The 24,375-nt window shown below is 35.3% G+C and overlaps 1 protein-coding gene across 1 annotated transcript in view; it reads left to right on the top strand.

Moving 5' to 3' along the window:
• The first annotated feature begins 313 nt into the window (after nucleotides 1-313).
• The window catches only part of LOC149798932 (uncharacterized), a 35,820-nt gene continuing 11,758 nt past the window's right edge, over nucleotides 314-24,375 (top strand). The window contains exons 1-2 of the mRNA XM_089957006.1: nucleotides 314-518; nucleotides 23,801-23,892. Of these exons, the coding sequence (XP_089813132.1) occupies nucleotides 427-518; nucleotides 23,801-23,892 (184 nt within the window). The 5' untranslated portion in view covers nucleotides 314-426. The remainder of the gene's footprint in view (nucleotides 519-23,800; nucleotides 23,893-24,375) is intronic.

Raw genomic sequence — 24,375 nt, 5'->3', positions numbered from 1 at the left:
TCTGTAAACTGTATTTGACTACACCAAACATTACTTTTGTTATACCAATCTGCTACAGTATTTGCCTTTCATACTGCGATCAATGAAATAAAATTAAACATGAAATATAAATACGCTACTTCAATCAGAGAAAATGTGTGTTCAAATCAGATTCGCACCAAATATCCCATGCACTGATTCAGCCTCTGTGGCATATTTTGGTCACACAATGGTTGCCAATCTCGTTGCCTCCGGTACATAAATGGTTTTATCGATTCTCATCCCTGTAGAAACATTATGCTTTCATAGGCTAATATATCAGTCAGGTAGAAAGTAAGGTGCTATTGGAAAGCGTCGCATTGCTATTTATTGGAGAATCGTGCCAGCATTTACATTATCATCTTCAGACTTAGATCACAGACGGAAGAAACGGTATCATTGAACAATATGTCAGTTATGTTTGGCGCTACATCCAGAATGACAAAGAAAAGCTCGGATATAGCGAAACGAGACATGTCCATGAAGACAAAAGTAATAAGGTGTGTACTTAAACTAGATTTTTTGTTGTTTTCGGGATCTGTCTCCCTTACTACCTAACCAGTCGGGTACGCATGAATATTTTTATTCTTTTGATAATCTCTGAAAACAAAATGTTTTGTTTTTTTCTCTTCAAATTTGCAATTATGTCTGAAATAATAAGTTCGCATTCAAAAATTACATTACTTATCACTCATTTATATTCATTTATAATTATAAAAAAGTAAAGAATGCAAAGATTGGTCATAGTTGTTTATTTTTAATATTGGAAATCGTTCTTATAACAAGATGTAAAGAATAGCTGTTACATAATGACTTTAAGGTTTAATAACCATTCCCTGTAATAAATGTAGATCAACACAGTAAAATATTTTCAGCATCTTTTAGAAGGACCGTTGAAGACCGTTAGATTCATGAACAAGTTAGGTTGGACATCAGCAAGTTTTGCAAAATTGATGTACATCTCATGAAAGCTTCAATTATATTCAGTGTAACCTGCAGGAAAACGGCCACCTTCCTGGAACATAAATAGTAAAAATGAATCATAAGCCACCATAATGTAAATTATTTTCCCCACAAAACGTCGAAGACCACAGCATATGTTTTGCCTTCGAGATGGATCCATGGATCACCTGGAAATTTGATTTCTTGATATGGGAATATTTTGCAATTCCCACTATTTAAAAAACATTCTTGTGGGATTGACTCCGAGCCACGTAACTTATTAAACATCACTTGTTATTGAAGTGTTTGTACAGCATTTATAACGGCTTTTGACGCTGTATAAAGACAATACGGAACGCAGACGGTAGCGTGCGTCCTGCAAATAATTGGAACAGTACGAAGACGAGGCGATATGGTGATTAAGACCGTTTCGAGCGGTAGAAAATCTGTTTTGTGTCATCATTAACCTAGTGCTGGCTAAACATTAAAATATGAAGAATCAATTGTAACCCTCTCCACTTAATATAATTAAAAATATCAAATATGCATTGACAAGGATAGATGGTCATGATATGAAACGCTAATGAGTTCCACCATTTCACTCGTCTTCGCTCAGTTGCTAATCGGGTTCACAGTGGCTATATTTCACTAGGGGAAAATCAGGTAAAGTTATCTCGTATAGGTCTTTTAAGAAAAGTAATGAGGAATTACGTACTTCAATCAAAATATAACACTATCATCTCATCTTTTGGATATGAACATAATCAAAAACACGAAGCACCAGTGTTAATCTGAAATTAGGACTATATAAAAGCATTATGGCAAAAAGGATGCTTCCAAGAGATCATAGTAATTGTCATAAATCAATGAAGAATCAAGCGAGCTGTCACGTGAAGATGCGTCCCGCCATATCCACACTCTGCTGGTATATTTTGGTGAGTAGTACATTTGTCGTCACAAATGTGCATGATTTTGCTCCCTAATGACAAATAATACAGTAAAGAATCAAAGTAGACGAAAGATGCAAAACAAAAATAATAATTAAAGAAAAACCATGTCTTGAAAAAGGTCTTTTATCCGTAGGTTTTGATTCGCGTGCGAGGATGTCAAATATTTTCTTTAATGTGCATGATAACGTAGTAGTATATTCTGTCTTGATGGTTGTTGGTTTCAGTTTCTATAACCTTGTTTTAAGACTGGGATTACCTGGGCTAATTTCAGCTTAGTTGGTAAAACTTGTATTTATCATGCTGGCATTTGAAAGGGGTAACAACTTGAGTCAATAGTATTAGTATTTTTTATCGCGATTCCATCTAATCACAAGTATGGTATATACAAGCAATATATGACTGGTACGGAAATGGTATATTATCTGGCATTACGCATTTTCAAGGCCATCAATGATTTACCAAAACTTAAAATATATTCAGGAGCTGATCCAGAAATAATGTTTAGGGCAGGCGGAAACAAGTCGACGAGGTGTCTGTGGAGCGGAATCCCGTGAGGGGATTAGAGGGACAAGGAGCGAAGTTCCTGTAATTTAAGCATTTCTATGGCATATTTTTTTTAACCATCTCACTGTTTTAAAAAAAAAATTATTCTCGGAAAATGTCTGGCTGTTTTGCGTTCATTTGCTTGTTGTTGTTTTTGTTGTGTTTATTTTGTGGGGTTGGGGGATGGATTTTTTAGGCGGGAGGAGGTGGAGGTTGGGCGCGGGAGCGCCAACAGCATGACCCCGATCCGGTCCTGAAATTAGTACTAAATTTTTCACTTGCCTGCCAGCATCAACCCGCTAAACCACTGAACGAAGGTTCGCGTCCGTAAAAAAAATATGAAATTGTTGTCCGTAATAGACGCATTCATGCATGTACAGGTACACTCCAATGAGATTTTTATCGTGGACGATTTATTACTTGCTAAAGCAATTTCGTAACATGTTTTCTGGTTGTAAATCTGGTTCATAATATCGATTAGCTTTATAAATGCCTACTTAGCCACCTACACTTACCATATTTGGTACGACGTTCCTGCTGGTAGTCAGACACACACAGACATACAGATAGTATGTTTCTGCATTTGTTGAGTGCTAATTTCAGTTTTGATAGAGGCTAGATTCCCGCGTACCTTGAGCCCTTTCCTTCGACTTTGTTCCATCCTTATTTAGGGATGAGAACATGACCAAGTGGATTACAGGATTTGTGCACGAGAGCTAGTCTAATCGGTCCAATTACTGCATGACATTGGACAAATAATTAGTCTCTTAATTATTTCTTGATATGTGTGTGTGTGTGTGTGTATTACTTTTCTCACGGATGTAAAATCTACTACCTGCAGATTTATTTGTTATCTATGTACAGTTTAGCATTCTATAACATAAGTTGAGGCACGGGGGGGGGGGGGGGGGGCGGGTGCGGGAGGGTTGAGGTGCTCGACAGCCTAGTTAACATACTGAGGAAATATAGTACCACAGTCTTCCAGTGATACTCACAGTGCAAATTAGATTCCTTATCATGACTGCAATAATTTTAGAAGAAAAATTCAACGAAATTCATATCATATAAGACTCGTAACAACCGAAATTGAGATTGAATTAATATTATTCTACCGCGTCGGTTGGATTTAGACGTGTTAACAAAATGTTCTGACAAAATGATAAATGCAACGTCAATCAAACAGTAAAGTCCTTATATTCTGATTTTAAATAATTGTTCAAAATGTGTATACCTTTTCAACATGATGTGTTCTATCACCCCAGGTATTAATTTCAAATCTTATTTCGTTCATATAGAAAAATGATTTGCTCACTGGTTTTTCTTATATGATTAATACAATTCTGAAAAGGCTGCTGCTTGTATTAAAGTCTCATAACAAAGAATATTTATTACTTAATAATACTTTTCTATGCTTTGATTAAATAATTATTCGTTTCAATGGAGGTTGTTTTCTTTTAAAACAGAACTTTGGTAACAGTTTAAGTAGACTCAATGTTGTCATCTTACGAAAACCGGTCCCCATCTCGCATGTTAAAATAATAGATAAGGACCAAACAGTAACTATCATAAACACATCCAAGACACAAAAGAAATTAAAACCTCAGTAATTGATAAGTCAGCCTACAATCGCTAGTGTCAAGCATAAAAAATATTGAACATATACAAAAAATTAATTTCCATCAATTACGCTATAGAATCAAAGTTTGGAATTTTAGATCCGTATCTATCCTGAATATTTATCGTTATTTTTCCTACACGCAAAGCATAGTATCTGCATAATAGATAAACTCGTCATAATTTGCATAAATCAATGTATGGAGTAATTTCTTTCTAATGCATTTGCATTATTGTACTTGCAGTAGATGGCCTAATAACGTGACCCTAAGGTATAATTAATACAGGTTGTCTAATGTAGGAGGCCCTAGGTGGAACGCAATTCAGTATAAAGTATATTTTTTTAATGTCTGGCAGAGAGAGAGAGAGAGAGAGAGAGAGAGAGAGTACGTCTTAATAATGCCACATATAAAAAGTCCCATTATCTTGGTGTTCCCAGACATTTTACGAGACAAGAACCTTACATTATACTTTTAGCTTATTCTGATATCCAAGTGCTGGTACATGCTAGATTGGGTACATTATTTCTTTTTAGCTTATTCTGATATCCAAGTGCTGGTACGTGCTAGATAGGGTACATTATTTGTTTAGCTTATTCTGATATCCAAATGCTGGTATGTGCTAGAATTGGTACATTGGATCTTGGGCATCCTTTTAACATATTCTTATATCCAAGTGCTGGTACATGCTTGATTGGGTACATTATTTTTTTATTACCTTATTCTGATATCCAAATACTGGTACATGCTAGATTAGGTACATCATTTGTTTAGCTTATTCTGATATCCAAATGATGGTACATGCTAGATTGGGTACATTAAATATTGGGCATTCTTTTAGCTTATACATATAGCCTAATGCTGGTATATACTAGACTGGGTACATTGTTTGTTTTAGCTGATTATGATAGCCTACTGCTAGACGGGGTGAATTGGCATCTTGAGCTTTTCCTTTGTATATTTTGTATTCTTGTTTTTCGCACAATATTATCGAGCCACGTTTTTTAATTAAACAAGCAAAACATTATATACGATAAATCTCTAACAAGGCAAATGGTATATTGTTTAGAAAACACTAGGGTATGATAGCATCAAGCACGTTATTATATATTAATACATTAATTAAAAGTGTCACACCTCGGATGTCAAATAATGTATCAAGGCTTTTCAATTGATCATTTTTCAAGTTGCATTCTTTTGCATTCAATTTTTCTCGTGGAGAGGAAAACATTTTCAGTTGAACCAAATTCACTTCCTATTTGTAACATTTGCAAAAAAAGTATATAAACATCTCGACGAAGTACAGAACGGGGTTAACTAAATATTTTGTTTCCAATGGGCATGATTTGGGAACACGGTTTCTCAATCGAAAACATCGTAAATACAAATAGGTTTGTTCGTGCGTGGTCCGTCATCATATCGTTTCTCTGATATGCGTGAACCAATGTGCATGTGAAGTAAAGGCATATTCCACTGATGATACTTTTTTATATTCTTTGGTCTGTCCCTTCTTAAATAGGAAATACATTCACGGCAGCCATTGAATATCTTGACGAAAAATGCGATTTAATTTTTTTTTCATTCTTGATCCCTGCTGTAATTATGTCCTTGATCAGTTTCGTGACGCAGTGTCTTCAAACTTGTCAACTTAATGCTTTAAAAAAAATTGTATTGGTCATTCCTTGAATAGACTTCAAGCAGTAGACGGATAGAAACCCTCACTATTTTACTTTGCAAGTTTACACGAATCAATTAACTGTGCACTACCTGAAAATAATACTCTTATCTATCTTTGCATAAATATCTCCATCATTCTTGCATCCGTCAATCCTTCTGTTGGATCAAACCAGATTAGATCACTCTAAAATAAATTTGCGAAAGTCTGCTTTGGGCATGTATTTTCTGTTTTATTTGTTTGTCTTGTCCATGTTTTGTATTTGCCTTTGAAAAAGACCCATTAAAGACTCGAAATCGCTCCGGATAGCTAGATAACTAGTTTCGCATTGTTCGTTGTCAGTTTATAACAATAATTACATTATATATATATATATATATATATATATATATATATATATATATATATATATATATATATATATATATATATATATATATATATATAAAGGAACCCAAATCATGGGGCGAATAACAGACCTTTCAAGTGCACTGAATCCAGCAAGGGACCACGTGTGTTAGGGATTGATTAAGTTAATACAACACACTGACAATAACCAGTGCAAAACTAGTCTCTAAATAGCCTGAGAGCTCAAAACTCTTAAGAAGTCTTTTTCAAAGTCAAATACAAAACACAGACAAGGCAAACAATAAAGCAGAAAAACTGTTACGTTTGCAAAACTGTACGTGATTATTTCTACAGGAATTAAACCTTTAAATTTATTGTGTTTCGAAAAGCTTATTTCAACTTGTTGCGGATGCTGAAAAATATTGTATAACTTTATTCATTATATTTTATTATACATACATATATATATATATATATATATATATATATATATATATATATATATATATATATATATATATATATATATAGCACACACTGGTTCATGGATGTTTTAGTTTCCAAAATGAACATGCGTTCATGCCAACAGCATCCTTACTTGGCCCTTGGACCAGAATGAGTCACAAGGTAAGTATTGCGAAGGTGTAATGCTCGTATTATCCTCCAAGAATTTCCATACGAAGGATTTCTTATGTGCAGGAGCAATTACATTATTTTGGTACAACGGAAATATGTGTGTGATTGGCGTACGTTGTAGTTTACAATCATGTCATGTAAGACATGTAAGGCCGTGTGAGTGTAAACGGTTCATGAGACAGTGGTCTTTTGCTGTTTAGAAATCTGGCACATATAACATATCGTGCGGAAAGCCTTCCTAACAGTTTTCTTACTTTTTCGCAAGGTTTAATCCGCCTTTTGATGAACAGACTTAATTCTAGAGTTTAGACTTTGTTGCCAACTCAAGCAATGAGAGGCAAGATTTCATCGCCTGTTTATATGTTCCTTTTTCCGTTTTACTAAAATGTCCATGCTGTTTTGAAAGTTCTTAGAATTTTACATCCTAGTCCGTTTGCGTAACAGTCAAACTTCGAGACACCCGTCTGATACAAATATCTCTGCACCTTAGATATTTAACCAGTACACTAAAGACAAGCGATAACCACAACTTTAGACTTAAATCTAATGTATACAGTTATATTATGCAACATTTTGAAATTGGTCCAAATTATAAAAAATGAACACATAAAGGACGAGAAACGATTTAAGACAAACACGGAAATTTACAATTTACAACCAAAGGAAGGAACGAAAGACGGAAATCAATGATTGGCGGACTGAAAAAGTCTTGGGGTGAGAGATAAATACAATGTCCAGTCAATAATAGTCATTTTCAAGTACATGTTGTAAAAAAACTAAATGAAGACAGTAATCATTTATCAATGTATGCCAACCTGATGTTTCCACATTAAAACAGAATTTTTATGTTATACTATCACCAACGATGAAGACTTAAAAAAAATTAAAATACGTCATCTGTATATCCGATACTTAATACAAATTTTGTTTTGAAATAACTAAACCACCCTAGATTTCCTTCCGTTTACTAAAGACAGCATGCTTTACATACTAAATAACTTTAAAGATTATTACACGTATTAACTGCAGATACTATGTATTAATAAGTAGTTACAACTTTTAACCTTTACCTTAAAAAATAGTTTTTGTGGAGACATCTAATTTTAATTAATATAAAGGACTAATATTTTTTCAAAATCTTCCCTTATTCTTGTGTATGTACATTAATCCAGTTCTTAGACTAATAACAGTGATTCGTGTGAGAATAGCAAACATTATTGTGTTTAAAACCGGTTTATCATCCTGCAACAAAGACGCATAAATCAATCATGCGTGCAAATCACAAAGTTTCCTAATAATCGTCAATTATTCGACAGCAGGATCAAATTTTAAATAAGGGACATTCGCTGGCTCGAGGAAATGTATATTAAAAAAAATTAAATTAAATTATCGTATTGTAAGTTTCCAAGCAAAAGAATATTGATAAAACTACTGATGTTTTTCCCCTTTCTATTGATATGATAATATGTGTAAGACTGATTAATGCAAGTGTTGTTTATTAATAATGAACGGAATATTTAAAACAAGAAGGTAAGAGACATGTCATCGAACTACATGAAGTTTTTTCTCCAGAACACACAATATACAGATATGTTATCGCAGTATCGTTCTAAGATATGGATTGAAATCGACAAGCAGTTCAAAGGGGAAACTTAAGGTTAAATACTTGGTTAAATACGTAGTAATAATGACTTGAATTATAGTGATGACAGCGGTTTTATATTTCTGATTACTGAAGAGGCCACAGCCCTTACCCCACATGCAGTGGCGTCACTCGGGTTGGTGTCACCCAGTGCGGTAGCTCATGGTGTCACCCTCATGGTCCTCCTTCCGTAACAGACCATACAGAATCCTTAGTAATGTCATTTTGGTGTCACCCCCTCTGATGGTGTCACCCGGTGCAGGCCGCACCACCCCCCCCCCCCTCCGCATCCCCCTAGCCACGCCACTGCTGTGCCTGCTAGTCATGTATTTAACTATGATCGGTTATCCGCTTATGAAATCCGACTAGACCGAGCAGTGTGTGCTCTGTAAAATTTGAAATTTTTTATTTTGGTGTCACCCCTCTGAGATGGTGTCACCCGGTGTGGTCCGCACCCCCCGCACCCCCCTAGCGACGCCACTGCCCACATGCCTTTGTCCCCATAGAAGGCATACAGTATGAAATCACACGCGTATGCACGCAAACTTGTGGATTATAATGGGTGACAGTTACCAGCATACGCCCTTGCAAAAGAATAGTCATGTGACGTAAGAGACTATGACATATATCATTAACCAGCAAAAAGGTAATATTTTCACTCTACTTGTATATACATTTTTGAGACTGTAAATTGAAAAATATAATGCACGGTGCATGTTTCGGGTATTCGTAAACTGTTTTGTTTTAATAGGAAATTATAGACTTTTACTGTCCATAAATCCATTCCCCATCGGTACTCGCGGTTACCTGTAGTTTTCCCTTTCCAGCAACACAATCTGGAACTCGGCTATGCTAATTATCATCAATAGCCATCGAGTAGAGTTGATCTGATATATTTCATCGTAACCTTCGTGCGATTTAAGAAACACTTCAATCGTGTTTGGGCCGCTAGTGTCCTGGGCGCGATACAATATTGGTGGATCAGGTTGCCCATCACATCTAACAACAGTGTAACAAAATCTGAAATTTTACGTTTTCTTCAATTTGGACTGTGTGTGGTTGTTGGAGTCTTCCATTGGAACCTTTAAACGTTCAGTGTCCGCATGGATGATAGATGCTACTTTTCATTTTTCTTTTAACCCGCTTTAAAATTTAAACTGTTTTACCAGGATCTGGTATAATGGTACACTGCAGCTTTTTAATGATTCCACAGTAAAATTATTGATCGTTAAGCAACTGGTTTGTGCTTAAGATAGAATAATGTGCTGGTATGTGCTAGATTGGGTACATTGAATCTTGGGCATTATTTAAGTTTATACTTATAGCCTGGTGCTGATATATGCTAGACTGGGTACATTGAACCTTGGGCATTCTTTAAGTTTATACTTATAGCCTAGTGCTGGTATATGCTAGACTGGGTACATTGAATCTTGGGCATTCTTTAAATTTATACTTATAGCCTAGTGCTGGTACATGCTAGATTGGGTACACTGAATCTTGGGCATTCTTTAAGTTTATACTTATAGCCTAGTGCTGGTATATGCTAGACTGGTTACATTGAATCTTGAGCATTCTTTAAGTTTATACTTATAGCCTAGTGCTGGTATATACTAGACTGGTTACATTGTTTGTTTTAGCTGATTATGATAACCTAATGCTAGTACAAACTAGACGGGGAGAATTGGCATCTTAAGCTTTTCTTTTATATATTTTGTATTCTTGTTTTTCGCACAATATTATCCAGCCACGTTTTTTTTAAAACAAGCAAAACATTATATACGATAAAGCTCTAACAAGGCAAATGGTATATTGTTTAGAAAACACTAGGGTACGATAGCATCAAGCACGTTATTATATATTAATACATTAATTAAAAGTGTCACACCTCGGATGTCAAATAATTCATCAAGGCTTTTCAATTCATCATTCTTCAAGTTGCATTCTTTTGCATTCAATTTTTCTCGTGGAGAGGAAAACATTTTCAGTTGAACCAAATTCACTTCCTATTTGTAACATTTGCAAAAAACTGTATATAAACATCTCAACGAAGTACAGAACGAGGTGCACTAAAAAATTTGTTTGTAATGGGCATGATTTGGGAACACGGTTTCTCAATCGGAAACACTGTAAATACAAATAGGTTTGTTCGTGCGTGGTCCGTCATCATATAGTTTCTCTGATATGCGTGAACCAATGTGCATGTGAAGTAAAGGCATATTCCGTTGATGATACTTTTTTATATTCTTTGGTCTGTCCCTTCTTAAATAGGAAATACATTCACGGCAGCCATTGAGTATCTTGATGAAAAATGCGGTTTCATTATTTTTTCATTCTTTATCCTTGCTGTAATTATGTCCTTGAGCAGTTTCGTGACGTCAGTGTTTTCAAACTTGTCAACTTATTCTTTATTTTAAAAAAACTTAAATTGGTCATGCCTTGAATAGACTTCAAGCAGTAGACGGATAGAAACCTTCACTGTTTTGCTTTGCAAGGTTAGACGAATCAATTACCTGTGCACTACCTGACATCTGACACTCGTGAAATAATAACTAGCAAGGTAAGATACACTGGTTAAATATAAATACAATATTTATGACATTTGCTTTGGGTTTTTGTTCTGCCACTTGCTTAATTTTGATTTCAAAATCAATAAAATTTGCATAGTTTTGCATAAACTATATTGTGCTTCTGATACATAAAATGTACAAATATTTCTTCTCAATTATATAACGATACAAAATATTTCTTTTCGCACTTTTCAGAGAAACGGCTTCAAAGTTGAAACCAAGAAGACAGCCTTCACCAATGATTAAAGTCGATTAATATTGAATGTTCTTGATTGGTTCATTTCATTGGTGAAAGTAGAGTTTAACGCTTACGTATAAGATACCGACCCCGTCTTTATCGTACGGATGTACCAGCAATAATGGTCTTACTCGTACGGAGTACCTGGCCATACCGGCTTACTTACAATCGAGGTGTCTTGATAATTGAGAAAAAAAGGGTTATAAAATGTTTAAGTTGCAAAATTGTAAACACGGAGTCCCTATGGTAGTGTTGGTAGATTACAATCAGAAGCACGATATATTGGTTCTGTTGGTTTTAAATGGTGTTATCTGAATTAACATTTATTTACCAGAGTTGGATCGAGTATGCAAACATCCCAATTAGAATACGTTACGAATATTCGAATAGAAAATTGGCATTCGAATAATTCCTTACCATGTGAGTTTGGCAGCAAATGATTTTAAAAAGAAATAATCAAGTCAAACATGTAAACTATGTAGCGTTCAATCCATTAGTTTGTAAGGGAACAACCTACACCTGCTGAATCACCTGAAATTAAAATTGCGACTCGCTATGGTAATATTGACGTCCACAATTGTGAATATTTACGTCGCTCATTGCATCGCTATTTCTATTAATTATACTCTTGGAAAAAACGACGCATAAATACAACATGTTGAAAAGAACGTGCAGAATAGGACTCATACAAATGTCAACATGGTACAGAATAGGGGTCTTATCAATGTCAACATGGGATAGAATAGGGGTCTAATCAATGTCAACTTCGGAGAGAATAGGGGTCTCATAAATGTCGATATGGGTCGTATCAATAAGGGTCGTATCAATGTCAACATTGTACAGAATAGGCGTCTTATCAATGTCAACATAGTACAGAATAGTGGTCTTATCAATGTCACATAGCATAGAATTGGGGTCATATCAATGTCGACATGGTATAGAATAGGGGTCTTATCAAAACCGCCATCGTACAGAATAGAGGTTATATCAATGTCAACATTGTACAGGATAAGGGTCTTATCAATATCTACATAGCATAGAATAGGGATCTTATCAATGTCGACATGGTACATAATAGGGGTCTTATAAATGTCGACATGGTATAGAATAAGGGTCTTATCAATGTCAACATAGTAGGGAATAGGAGTCTTATCAACGTCGACATGGCATAGAATCGGGGTCTTATCAATGTCAACATAGTATAGAATCGGGGTCTTATCAATGTCGACATGGTACAGAATAGGGGTCTTATCAATGTCAACATGGTATATAATCGGGGTCTTATCAATGTCAACATAGTACAGAATCGGGGTCTTATCAATGTCAACATAGTATAGAATAGGGGTCTTATCAATGTCAACATAGTATAGAATAGGGGTCATATCAATGTCAACATAGTAAAGAATAGGGGTCTTATCAATGTCGACATGGTAAAGAAAAGAAGTCTTATCAATGTCGACATGGTATAATATAGGGGCCATATCAATGTCAATATTTTATAGAATAGGTGTCATATCAAGTCGACATGGTATAGAATAGGTGTCATATCAAGTCGACATGGTATAGAATAGGTGTCACATCAAGTCGACATGGTATAGAATAGGTGTCATATCAAAAGCAACAAAGTCAACCAGAACTAAAAAATAAATAATTGAATTGCCTTAGGACATTCGTTTTCAGAACTAACTTTTGTGACTCAAGCAAACCATTACCACCATCTCAGTCCCGATCATGTTATTATAAAAATGTTAACTCCAGTATAGCTCTGAAATGTACACGCACGGGAAATCCTCGTATCATGTGTCTATCAGATATATTGTGTATTCCCAATCAGTGTGGGTAGAGATTTTCCAGGCGCAACACTAATACAAAATCCTTATTTTATCTCACGCGTGACTTTTATCCCGACTAGGAGACAATGTTGACTTTTTACTGTCATCATAGTAAACAAATACATACCCATTTTCGTTATCACCTGAGTATTCATAATAACTTGAGCATTCTTTCGTAATAAACAAGATAAACATTTATTAAAACATTTACTTACTGAGACGACCAGCGGTTGAAGTCGTGTCCATTAAACATGTCCTCTCGCGCCGATTGACGTAGCTATATCTACAGTTTCATTTATAAAGCCTTTGTTTTAAATGTTTTATATTTTTATTTGTAAATTCGTTGTTACTTATTACGTTAGATCGAAGCTGAATCCAGGACTATATGAATTGTTTTGTCTGTCTCGATTGATATTACGGAAAAGAGTGATTTTAATACTTTTACCTCATGAAAGTTGTATCACTGCACAGGCTATCTGCAGTACACATTTCGGGAACTGTGATTTGACATTATCATATTCGTCTCAGGTATTGTTCATTGAATGATAAAACGCGTTTAAACGCCATTTAACGTTGACACGAATTTTTTTCCATTGTAAAACGAAGGGTTATGCTCTGTTAAGGGCTAATGAGAGTAATCTTGACAGTGTGTGTGTGTGTGTGTGTGTGTGTGTGTGTGGTCAGATATCACGTATAGTAACAAGCGAAAAGTTATAAATTATTACTCGTTAAAATGTTCAGGGACAATCAAGTTTGCTGATAATTTATTTATATGAACTGAAAAGGCAATTTTATTTTGCAATATTTGCGCAGCAGATCCCAGCATTGAAATAGGATTGACGCATTGCATTGTAATTAGTTTGTTGCATGAAAACTAAGCATGACACAACAAGCGTTAGATTTTTCATATACACTGGGCCTTGCGTACAATGCATGTGGCAAACATGACGATGCCTTGTAACTAGGGGCTATCATATTGGTCTTCTTTCAGTCAACTCGATCCCAAGACTGACAGTTGTATTACGCGACTACCTGTAAATCAATTACTATCAAAGTACAGTTGTGGTCGGTACTGATAAAAGCGAAGAGAACTTCAAAATATTCTTGAAATACATATTATAAAATGATTGATTTGCTTATTTAATGTTCCTTTCTTGAAATACATATTATAAAATGATTTATTTGTTCCTTTACATTTTCCTTTCCACACCTATTTCACTTCATGCAGTTCTGTAAATATTAATCCGTCCAAATTTATATCTTCGGGTATCTTTAGTCCTTCCTTCCTTAATACCCGTCAAAAGAAAAGGAAAAATAATTGCCATTAATTACTTGTCCTAAATGCATCTGATATGTATGCATAAATGGTAAGTATATTGAATTATAAGAAGTATTGTAGCTGTGGTACATGTTTCCACCAGTGCGAGAAGGCACTTCCTGGTAAGCGAGAACGTGGTTCAAAATAACATATTTTTTTAGAAACGTACAAACTAATCCGGTACGATATATGAACAGTTGCATACTTTAGAATAAGGCACTTCGTTCAATTCAATCAATTATGTTGATGCTTAGATTTGTTTGTTAAATTAAATATAGTGCAACATGCATAGCGACGGCAAATATGACATGTTTACATGTATATCCAAATGCATTCTCGACAGTGATTTCTACCGGGTCTCTAATGGACCACGTATATGGGAAGAGAAAACACTTTCTTGCATAATTAGGTGTGTACATGAAAATTTAATGGTGATTTAGTGACAAGGACATGTGAGCAAAGAATATGAAAATATTCCAGACTGTTCATTTTGGGGATCATCATAATGTGTGGGACTAAAAGTTGTATCATTATTATTATTGCCAAAATACATGTAGAATTGTGTCATTGTCTTCAGCATAGAATGCGGCTATGGCCAGTACAGGCCTCCCTCCCTTTTCTTAGGAATTACCTTTAGGCTTTTTCACGACTGACAATCATCAATTTTATTTTGCAAAATTATGTGGAGTAAATATCCAGCATGTTCAATTTATCCAAGTTTTATGAAAAATCTACTTATCTTTGCCACTGAATTGATTAATCATAAATGACATTGATACTTTTCACTAATGCAGACTTCATATGGCTGTACATTAAATCAAAGTCTGTGGACAAAAATATATTTATTGGTTAGTACAATTATTCTTCCACACAGTCATGTTGAAGGATACTTAACTGGAAGAAACGGGAAACCACTAATACAATAATGTTTAGACATTTCTTCAGAGTACCATCCACTATAATGAATTTTACACTACAAATAACTTTAACCTAATGAAATCTTTAATGATCGTTTTGCGTTTAAGGTATATCAGTATTTACAAAGAAGCTGTTGTGACCGAGACCCTAATTTTTCGTTCAGGTATATGAGAAAAATAATCTCTAAATAACCTGAGAGCTCAAAACTCTTAATGAGTCTTTTTCAAAGGTAAATGCAAAACATAGACAAGGCAAACAAATAAAGCAGAAAAACTGTTGCGTTTGCAACACTTAACGTGATTATTTCTACAGGAAGTAAACCTTTAAATGTATTTCAACTTGTTGCGGATGCTGGAAAATATTATATATTTTCCAGTAACCTTATTCATTATATTTTATAATAATATTAATAATATAAAATTATCTGTCTATATGTAGCACAGACTGGTTCATGGATGTTTTAGTTTCCAAAATGAACATGCGTTCATGCCAACAGCATCCTTACTTGGCCCTTGGACCAGAATGAGTCACAAGGTAAGTATTGCGAAGGTGTAATGCTCGTATTATCCTCCAAGAATTTCCATACGAAGGATTTCTTATGTGCAGGAGCGATTACATTATTTTGGTACAACGGAAATATGTGTGTGATCGGCGTACGTTGTAGTTTACAGTCATGTCCTGTAAGACCGTGTGTGTGTAAAAGGTTCATGAAACAGTGATCTTTTGATGTTTAGAAACCTGGCACATAGAACATATCGTGCGGAAAGCCTTCCTCGCAGTTTTATTACTTTTTCGCAAGGTTTAATCCGCCTTTTGATGAATTGACCTAACCCTAGAGTTCAGATTTTGTTGCCAACTCAAGCAATGAGAGGCAAGATTTCATCGCCTGTTTATATGTTCCTTTTTCCGTTTGACTAAAATGTCCATGCTGTTTTGAAAGTTCTTAGAATTTTACATCCTAGTCCGTTTGCGTAACAGTCAAACTTCGAGACACCCGTCTGATACAAATATCTCTGCACCTTAGATATTTAACCAGTACACTAAAGACAAGCGATACCCACCACTTTAGACTTAAATCTAATGTATACAGTTATATTATGCAACATTTTGAAATTATAATTTTTAACCTTTACCTTAAAAAATAGTTCTTGTGGAGACATCTAATTTTAATTAATATAAAGGACTAATATTTTTTTCAGAATCTTCCCTTATTCTTGTGTATGTACATTAATCCAGTTCTTAGACTAATAACAGTGATTCGTGTGAGAATAGCAAACATTATTGTGTTTAAAACCGGTTTATCATACTGCAACAAAGACGCATAAATCAATCATGCGTGCAAATCACAAAGTTTCCTGATAATCGTCAATTATTCGACAGCAGGATCAAATTTTAAATTAAGGACATTCGCTGGCTCGAGGAAATGTATAACAAAATAAATTAAATTATCGTATTGTAATTTTCCAAGCAAAAGAATATTGATAAAACTACTGATGTTTTTTCCCCTTTCTATTGATATGATAATATGTGTAAGACTGATTAATTCAAGTGTTGTTTATTAATAATGAACGGAATATTTAAAACAAGAAGGTAAGAGACATGTCATCGAACTACATGAAGCTTTTTCTCCAGAACACACAATATACAGATATGTTACCCCAGTATGGCTCTCTAAACGTTCTAAGATATGAATTGAAATCGACAAGCAATTCAAAGGGGGAACTTAAGGTTAAATACTTGGTTAAATACGTAGTAATAATGACTTGAATTATAGTGATGACAGCGGTTTTATATTTCTGATTACTGAAGAGGCCACAGCCCTTACCCCACATGCCTTTGTCCCCATAGAAGGCATACAGTATGAAATCACACGCGTATGCACGCAAACCCGAGGATTATAATCGGTGACAGTTATCAACATACGCCCTTGCAAAAGAATAGCCATGTGATGTAAGAGACTATGATCTATATCATTAACCAGCAAAAAAGTAATATTTTCACTCTACTTGTATATACATTTTTGAGATTGTAAATTGAAAAATATAATGCACGGTGCATGTTTCGGGTATTCGTAAACTGTTTTGTTTTAATAGGAAATGTATAGACTTTTACTGTCCATAAATCCACTCCCCATTTGTGTGCCTATAATAGTTGCTGAGATTGCTACTCCCACCACACCCAGATCAACGATTGTTGCCGCGGTGATTCCACAACTTGTATAGGCCGACCTAGGTCAGGTGAAATACGCACACCACAAGCTGGTGCTGATAAATCAGGGTGGTGCGAACGAATGGTTTCTATTTGGTAATTAACATGAATCTATTTGAGTGTATACATTTTGTAGCAGATATATGTCGACACGTTGATATCAACGTTGACATGATTGGACAGCTGATCAAACATCCGTTTCGGAAAATGCCACAACTTCATCACCGTGTTCATAATCCATCACTTATATGTAATGATACATCTAATATTAAATACAAACGCCAAACATGTTTAAAAGCTCGACTGGAAAGATGTTGATTCCGTTGAACTGAAAATCATCGACGAACAACAACACCGAAACAATGTATGTAAACGTTTTAGACCTTGCCGTTTGGGGGTTTACGTATCATTAATTCACCAGATTGGAGATTAATTTGTATTATTGCTATGCCACTCCACCCACCAGAAGAACGGGGATAGGATATATAAATATACGACCCAAACACGCACTCCTTTAGGATAAGACATTTATGTTCATCAAAACCATCTACGTGAGGTATGATAAGGCGACCGCTTGTTACGGTGGTGACAGCTATTTCCTCCTTTGTTTCGCTGGTTAAAATACCTGTGTCTCTTTCAAGTAAAGATACAACACGTGGTGGTGCGAACACGTCTGTGATCTATTCATCCACATATTATTTGGTTGTAGCATCAACATGATCAACATAGCATTTAATAAACTTATAAACATAATCGGTGTACCAGTCAGAGTCTCTGATTGCCCCGTTTTAATTTATGCCAGGTTATTTGTACAAGCACATCGTAACATTGTAATAATATATTCAATGTCCACATTAGATGTTTCTAATTTACCAACCCGATCTTCAAAAATCATAAGCTCACTTTGGTCAACGTCAGTGACAATCTGGTTGGTAAATTCGATGAAATCAGCTTTGGTGGTAAACCTGCTAAATTAAACATCAGCGCCGCATCTGGTTGTGTAGCGTTCGTAACGTTCAGTGTACTTTAATGTGAAATTATTGAACGTATATGGTATTGGTGAGCGCTCACGTGCACATAAAGCTTCAACAACAAGATGGCCGGATATTGGCCATTCCAACCGCTTTTGGAATGCTAGAGTCGGATAAAATAGTGGTCACGGGTTCAATAATGAACAACTTCAAGTGGTGGTACAAACCCGAACTAATCAAAATACAAGACATATTGAGGTGGTTTTATGTATGCAACCCAATGCGTAGCAGGTCCTGGTCTCAACTCCAAAGTGATGATGCCAGTTTTACTTGTGTGGGAGTCGTCAAACTACGCTAGTCTTGCATAAAGACACCTCGAAAATGCTTCACTCATTTTACCATCGCGAATAAATCAAAAGTGGATATCTGCGAAGACTTTTGCGAGTTGCTCCTGGGAATCAAAAACTTTTTCGTTTTGTTCTTTGTTTACAACAGGAGAAATCGTAGATGTTTCTACCAAGAGCCTTTTTCTAAAGCCATTCTGGATGCAATTCCGGCTGACGCTTTTGTAACTTCGGGAATCGCCTCAAGGGATGGAAATATTCAGCCCGTTTTTTGCAGTTGTATCGCCTCAGACCTGGATGATTTTAATGTCACGGAGGTGTTCTCTCTTTTGTCTGCATTAAGCTGAATAAGCTGTGTATGGATTAACGTTTTGGAATAATCCTCAATATGAGCCGGCAATCATTTCTAATTACGTCTTTTATTTACGTAAGCTAGTTTACATTAAAGCTAACTTTAAATTTGTGATAGGACGTTATTATTTGCAATCTTACTAGATCTATTTAGTCTGTCACATTTCCACAGGCGCGTCGAAGATCCTCTTTCGACCACCTACGCCCTCCGACAACAGACAACATTCTTGTCAGAGGATCCAAACATAACATTTGGCATTTTAAACAACTGCAAGTCCATTAACTTGTAAACTTGTTATAAGCATGGCAAAGAGTTAAGGAGATATCATAGCCAACTACACTGAATATGGCAAAGAGTTAAGGAGATATCATAGCCAACTACAATGAATATGGCAAAGAGTTAAGGAGATATCACAGCCAACTACACTGAATACGTTAATATACCATCTTAGTCATTAATATAATTTAGTTTTCCAATTTGCCCACCCGACATGCCGAAAGAATTGTTAGATTCACGTTTTTTATACAGCTTGTCAGTGAATTTTCGTTTATAATATATTCATATTGTATTTTTCCTTGATTCATGTAATTTGATATCTTTCTGGACAAAGCGTTTTCTGTAAACCTTTAGCAACTTCGTCTTTCCTCAGATTCTTCTTTGGCTTTCGCTTCTGTGAATTTATTCCTTTTCCCTTCATACCACAGGTGTTTCAATATGCTTCATAAACTCGCTCATCTATTCTTTATGAATTCATTCAAACAATGCCGAACTTTTGCACGTTACACTTTTTCTCCATGTTCCAACAATAGACAAAAATACAATATCCACTCTTATGAAGTGTACTTAATATGTTCAATTTTGTTTGCGTTCTATCCCATGCACTGATATTTCGTTTTCAGACAAGAACAATTACCTTTTAACCTTAATACGGTCACACTCTACAGTTTCGTATTTGGCAGAGGGTAAAATTTTCAAAGAGAGAGAATTTCCCTGAATTTCCTCACTGGTTATACTGGATACATAAATATTGTTCAAGGAACTATTAATTCCCTTTATTTTAGTGTTTGATTGGTGGGCGTTTGATTGACAGGTGTATTTTGAGTTATCGAGTATATGGCATGGTCTTGCTTCTTATGTGCACCTATCAAAACCTGCTTGCTCCAATTGGACATTTTTACTGCCTGGCCGACAGAGGTGAATTGTAAAAAAAAAGAGTAGATAACTTTTGTACATTTTATGTTTGGTAATTCATTCATTGCACTTTCAAAAACTGGTATTGTCTTGTATGGCATAATTAATTTTCCATAGTTTAATAAATACTGAACACAGAGTATTTTAGACCAATTCAGGCTGTTTATTTTTTTTTTAAATTTTAATACATGGAAACAGTCATTTTGGTCAGCTGTGTGCTTAGATCATATACTATTTCCATAAGTACAATATCGAATGAAATTTTAGCCACCGTATATGAAATTAACATGGAAGATAACATTCTCTCCATTGTGCATGTTACAAGTGCAAACAACATCACTTTACACCTGTCACTCTCTGAGAACTTCATAATAACTGTTGAGCGCTTCCCAAAATGACGTCACAACTGTTTTCAGTAATGTACACCGTCTAACCTATAATAACAATAATAATAATGAGGACTTTGTAAAGCTCCTAATCTTTAGAAGCTCTAAGCGCTTTATAACATTAGACAACACCTATAAGATAAAAAACATATAATAATATTATGACAAAAACAAACACCATGAAATTAGAAAAACATTGAAAAATAAATATTACAAAAAACAACATGCTGAGAATATTTCAGGTAGGAAACATTATTAGGTCTTTAAGTTTCTTCTTGCAGTAGAAATAAGTGAGTTTTGAGAGCCCTCTTGAATGTGATCACTGTGTCTTTGTGTCTAAGTTCAGTGGGCAATTCATTCCACGTTGCTGGGCCCTGGTATGAAAAAGAACGCTGTCCATATGACTTTGTTTTCATAGTGGGAATAATGAGTATACGATTGTCAGAAGAGGAGCGTAAGTATCTTGCTGGTGTGTACACATGGGTGAGGTCGGATAGGTATGTTGGACTAGAGTCCGACAGTGAAACGTAACACAGAGAACAAATTTTGTGTTTGATTCTGGATCGAATGGATAGCCAGTGCAGGGTACAGAGCAGCGGGGAGGTGTGCTCTGATCGTGGTACTCTAAGTATGATCCGAGCAGCTGTGTTTTCAACTTTTTGAAGTTTCTGGAGTAGATGTTGAGATGAACTAGACATAACTGAGTTACAATAGTCCAGTCTTGATAGTACTAAAGAACACACAAGTGTTTTAGTGGCATCAACTGAAAGATATTTGTGAACTGAGCTGATGCGTCTCAGCTCAAGATATGCAGCCTTGCATATGTTCATGACATGTTGGTGCAGTGTGAGAGTACTGTCCAGAGTAACACCTAGGTCTCGTACTGATTGTGTGAATTTAATGTTGGCGTTGCTGATATGCATTGTTTGAGGTAAAGGATGTGAATGAGAAAGTCTTTATATTGTGATCAGAATGGCCTCAGTTTTATCATCATTCATCTGCAACTTGTTACATGTCATTACATGATTTCACATCAGAAATGCACCTCTCTACACCTTGAATGGTAGCATCAACTTCAGTTCGGTGGCTAGATTTGTATATTTGGGTGTCATCAGCGTACAATTGGTGAGACACTGGATGATGATCTGTGACACTTGAGAGCGACTGAGTGTACAGAATGAAGAGAACAGGTCCAAAAACAGACCCCTATGAAACACCACAACATAGATCAACTGGGCTGGCGTGTATTCCATTTGCAGATGCAATTTGTGTCCAGTTGACCAAGTAGGACTTGATCCACAGTAAGGCTGTATCATGAATGCCAAATACATGCTGGAGACGGTGAAGTAATATATCATGGTCTATTGTGTCAAATGCTGCAGACAAATCAAGGAGGGTGAGGACTGTAGTCTTTCCGCTATCCAACAAAGAGAGAATGTCATTAACTACTTTTAGAAAAGTAATTTCAGTACTGTGACAAGGGCGATATGCAGATTGTTCATTGCTAAAAAGACTGTTTGAATTTAGATGAGATACAAGCTATACGGTGGAATCCTTTTGTTGCGACAATTTAATAATCTTATAATATATGCGGTACAGCGGTTCTCACTACTGCAATCTTGTAATATATATATATATATATATATATATATATATATATATATATATATATATATATATATATATATAATATCCACGAAAATCTTCTTTGACTAGTCATGCTTATTATTGCTTGCCGTTAGATGTCAGCACTGTTTCTTTCTACTCAACGATAATAAATCCACGATGTTGCTTAATCGAGTCTCTTAGTTTAGGCTTGTAGTCTTTACAATACTCAACATCAGAAATAATCTTCATGTTTTGTACCTCCAAATGTGATATCAAATTCCTGTATAATAGTTATATTCTATCTAAGCTGTATCCGTATTGGACTCATAAACTATCGCTTTCCTATCAACCCGGAAGTATGTGCGTTATGTTATGATATCATTGGCTAACGTGTCTGTTCCTATAATAGCCATTTAATGAACTAACCTAAATGTCTTATGGATATCTATATTTTGTGTTTCATTTTGTCCCTGATTGAAGTCTGTGGATGAACTTTTTGCATACCTGAATTTTATCATGATTGTTAGAAGTAAACAGGATGTTTACGATACAATGAGTTGAAGGCCTAACCATGTTATCAGTTAGTAGTGAAATTTTCCCGTCTGAAAACATTAGTTTACCAGAACATTCTTTTTCGTCATTGGTCAAGTGAAAACTGTATATATAGGGTTTGATAAACAAATAATTGATTCCTCTCTTAAGATTAGTCTGTAGAATCCATTTTTTATATCAGAATTTATACTTGTGTTAGAAAGAATTCTAAAACAAATATTTATTTAAATTATTCTTTGGAATTACTAAGTGCTCATTAACTGGATTAACACAATATTTTGGGATTTTTGTGAATTAATTCAAAGACATTCTAGATTGCATCATTGGTATATCAGGACATTCAAATCTATTGATACATCAGGACATTCAAGACTACTGGAATTCCTTCAGAACTTTTTATACTTTTGGACCTGTGATATGACATTTAGAATTATTTGGAATTTAATTCACAATACTATTTTTAAAAATAATTTTCACTTTATTTACAAGGGAAACAAATTGTTTGCCGATTTTACTAAACTTGTTGGTTTGGTTTCGCTTCGGTTTGTTACATAGTTTAAGACATAGAGTCGTAATAGCTATTTGGATTTCATCTTTAATGTACAAAATTTAATACAGGTGACTACGTGGCTCACCACTTCGTGGAGGCTTGGTCCATTTTTTTAGATAAAGTATACTGGCGTAAATGATGTAGACCTGGGGCCCTGTTTAAGCAAAAATCTCTACTCATAGATGCCTTTCCAAGAATCAAACCAAAACGGCTGAAGGCAGCAATATCTGTCGATCTCTTAATAGATCTTTAGTCTGCATTTTGAATAGTGTAATTGTCATTCTTGATGCAATTTCCGGTAATATGATTTTCATTCAATCTTGTTATAACTGAACCGTCCTACATACACCGGTAATGAAGCCAGTAGAATAATCAAAACATTCTTTTTTCTTTTGCAGGAAGGTCTGTGAACTTGGGGATGATGGCATACCAAAGTTAACAGCCTCATGGGTGATTGAGCTGAATGGAAAGGAAGTAAAAGTGACATTTTGTAAGCAATTGAAACTAATTCAGAATGCATAATTGATTCATATCACTAGGTTTTAAAGCTTCTTCATTGGACTAAGTGTGTACAGATGCTTCATACCACCAGGTGTTTCAAAATGCTTCATACCACCAGGTTTTCCAAATGCTTCATACCACCAGGTGTTTCAAAATGCTTCTTAGCACCAGGTGTTTCAAAATGCTTCATACTACAAGGTGTTTCAAAATGCTTCATACCACAGGTGTTTCAATATGCTTCATACCACCAGGTGTTTCAAAATGCTTCATACCACCAGGTGTTTCAAAATGCTTCATACCACCAGATGTTTCAAAATGCTTCATACCACCAGGTGTTTCAGAATGCTTCATACCACCAGGTGTTTCAAAATGCTTCATAACACCAGATGTTTCAAAATGCTTCATACCACCAGGTGTTTTAAAATGCTTCATACCACCAGGTGTTTCAAAATGCTTCTTACCACCAGGTCTT

The sequence above is a fragment of the Sinohyriopsis cumingii genome, chromosome 5, assembly GCF_028554795.1.
Source record: "Sinohyriopsis cumingii isolate HCF-2022 chromosome 5, ASM2855479v2, whole genome shotgun sequence".
Taxonomy (NCBI): domain Eukaryota; kingdom Metazoa; phylum Mollusca; class Bivalvia; order Unionida; family Unionidae; genus Sinohyriopsis; species Sinohyriopsis cumingii.
This window is presented reverse-complemented; position numbering and strand designations above follow the sequence as displayed.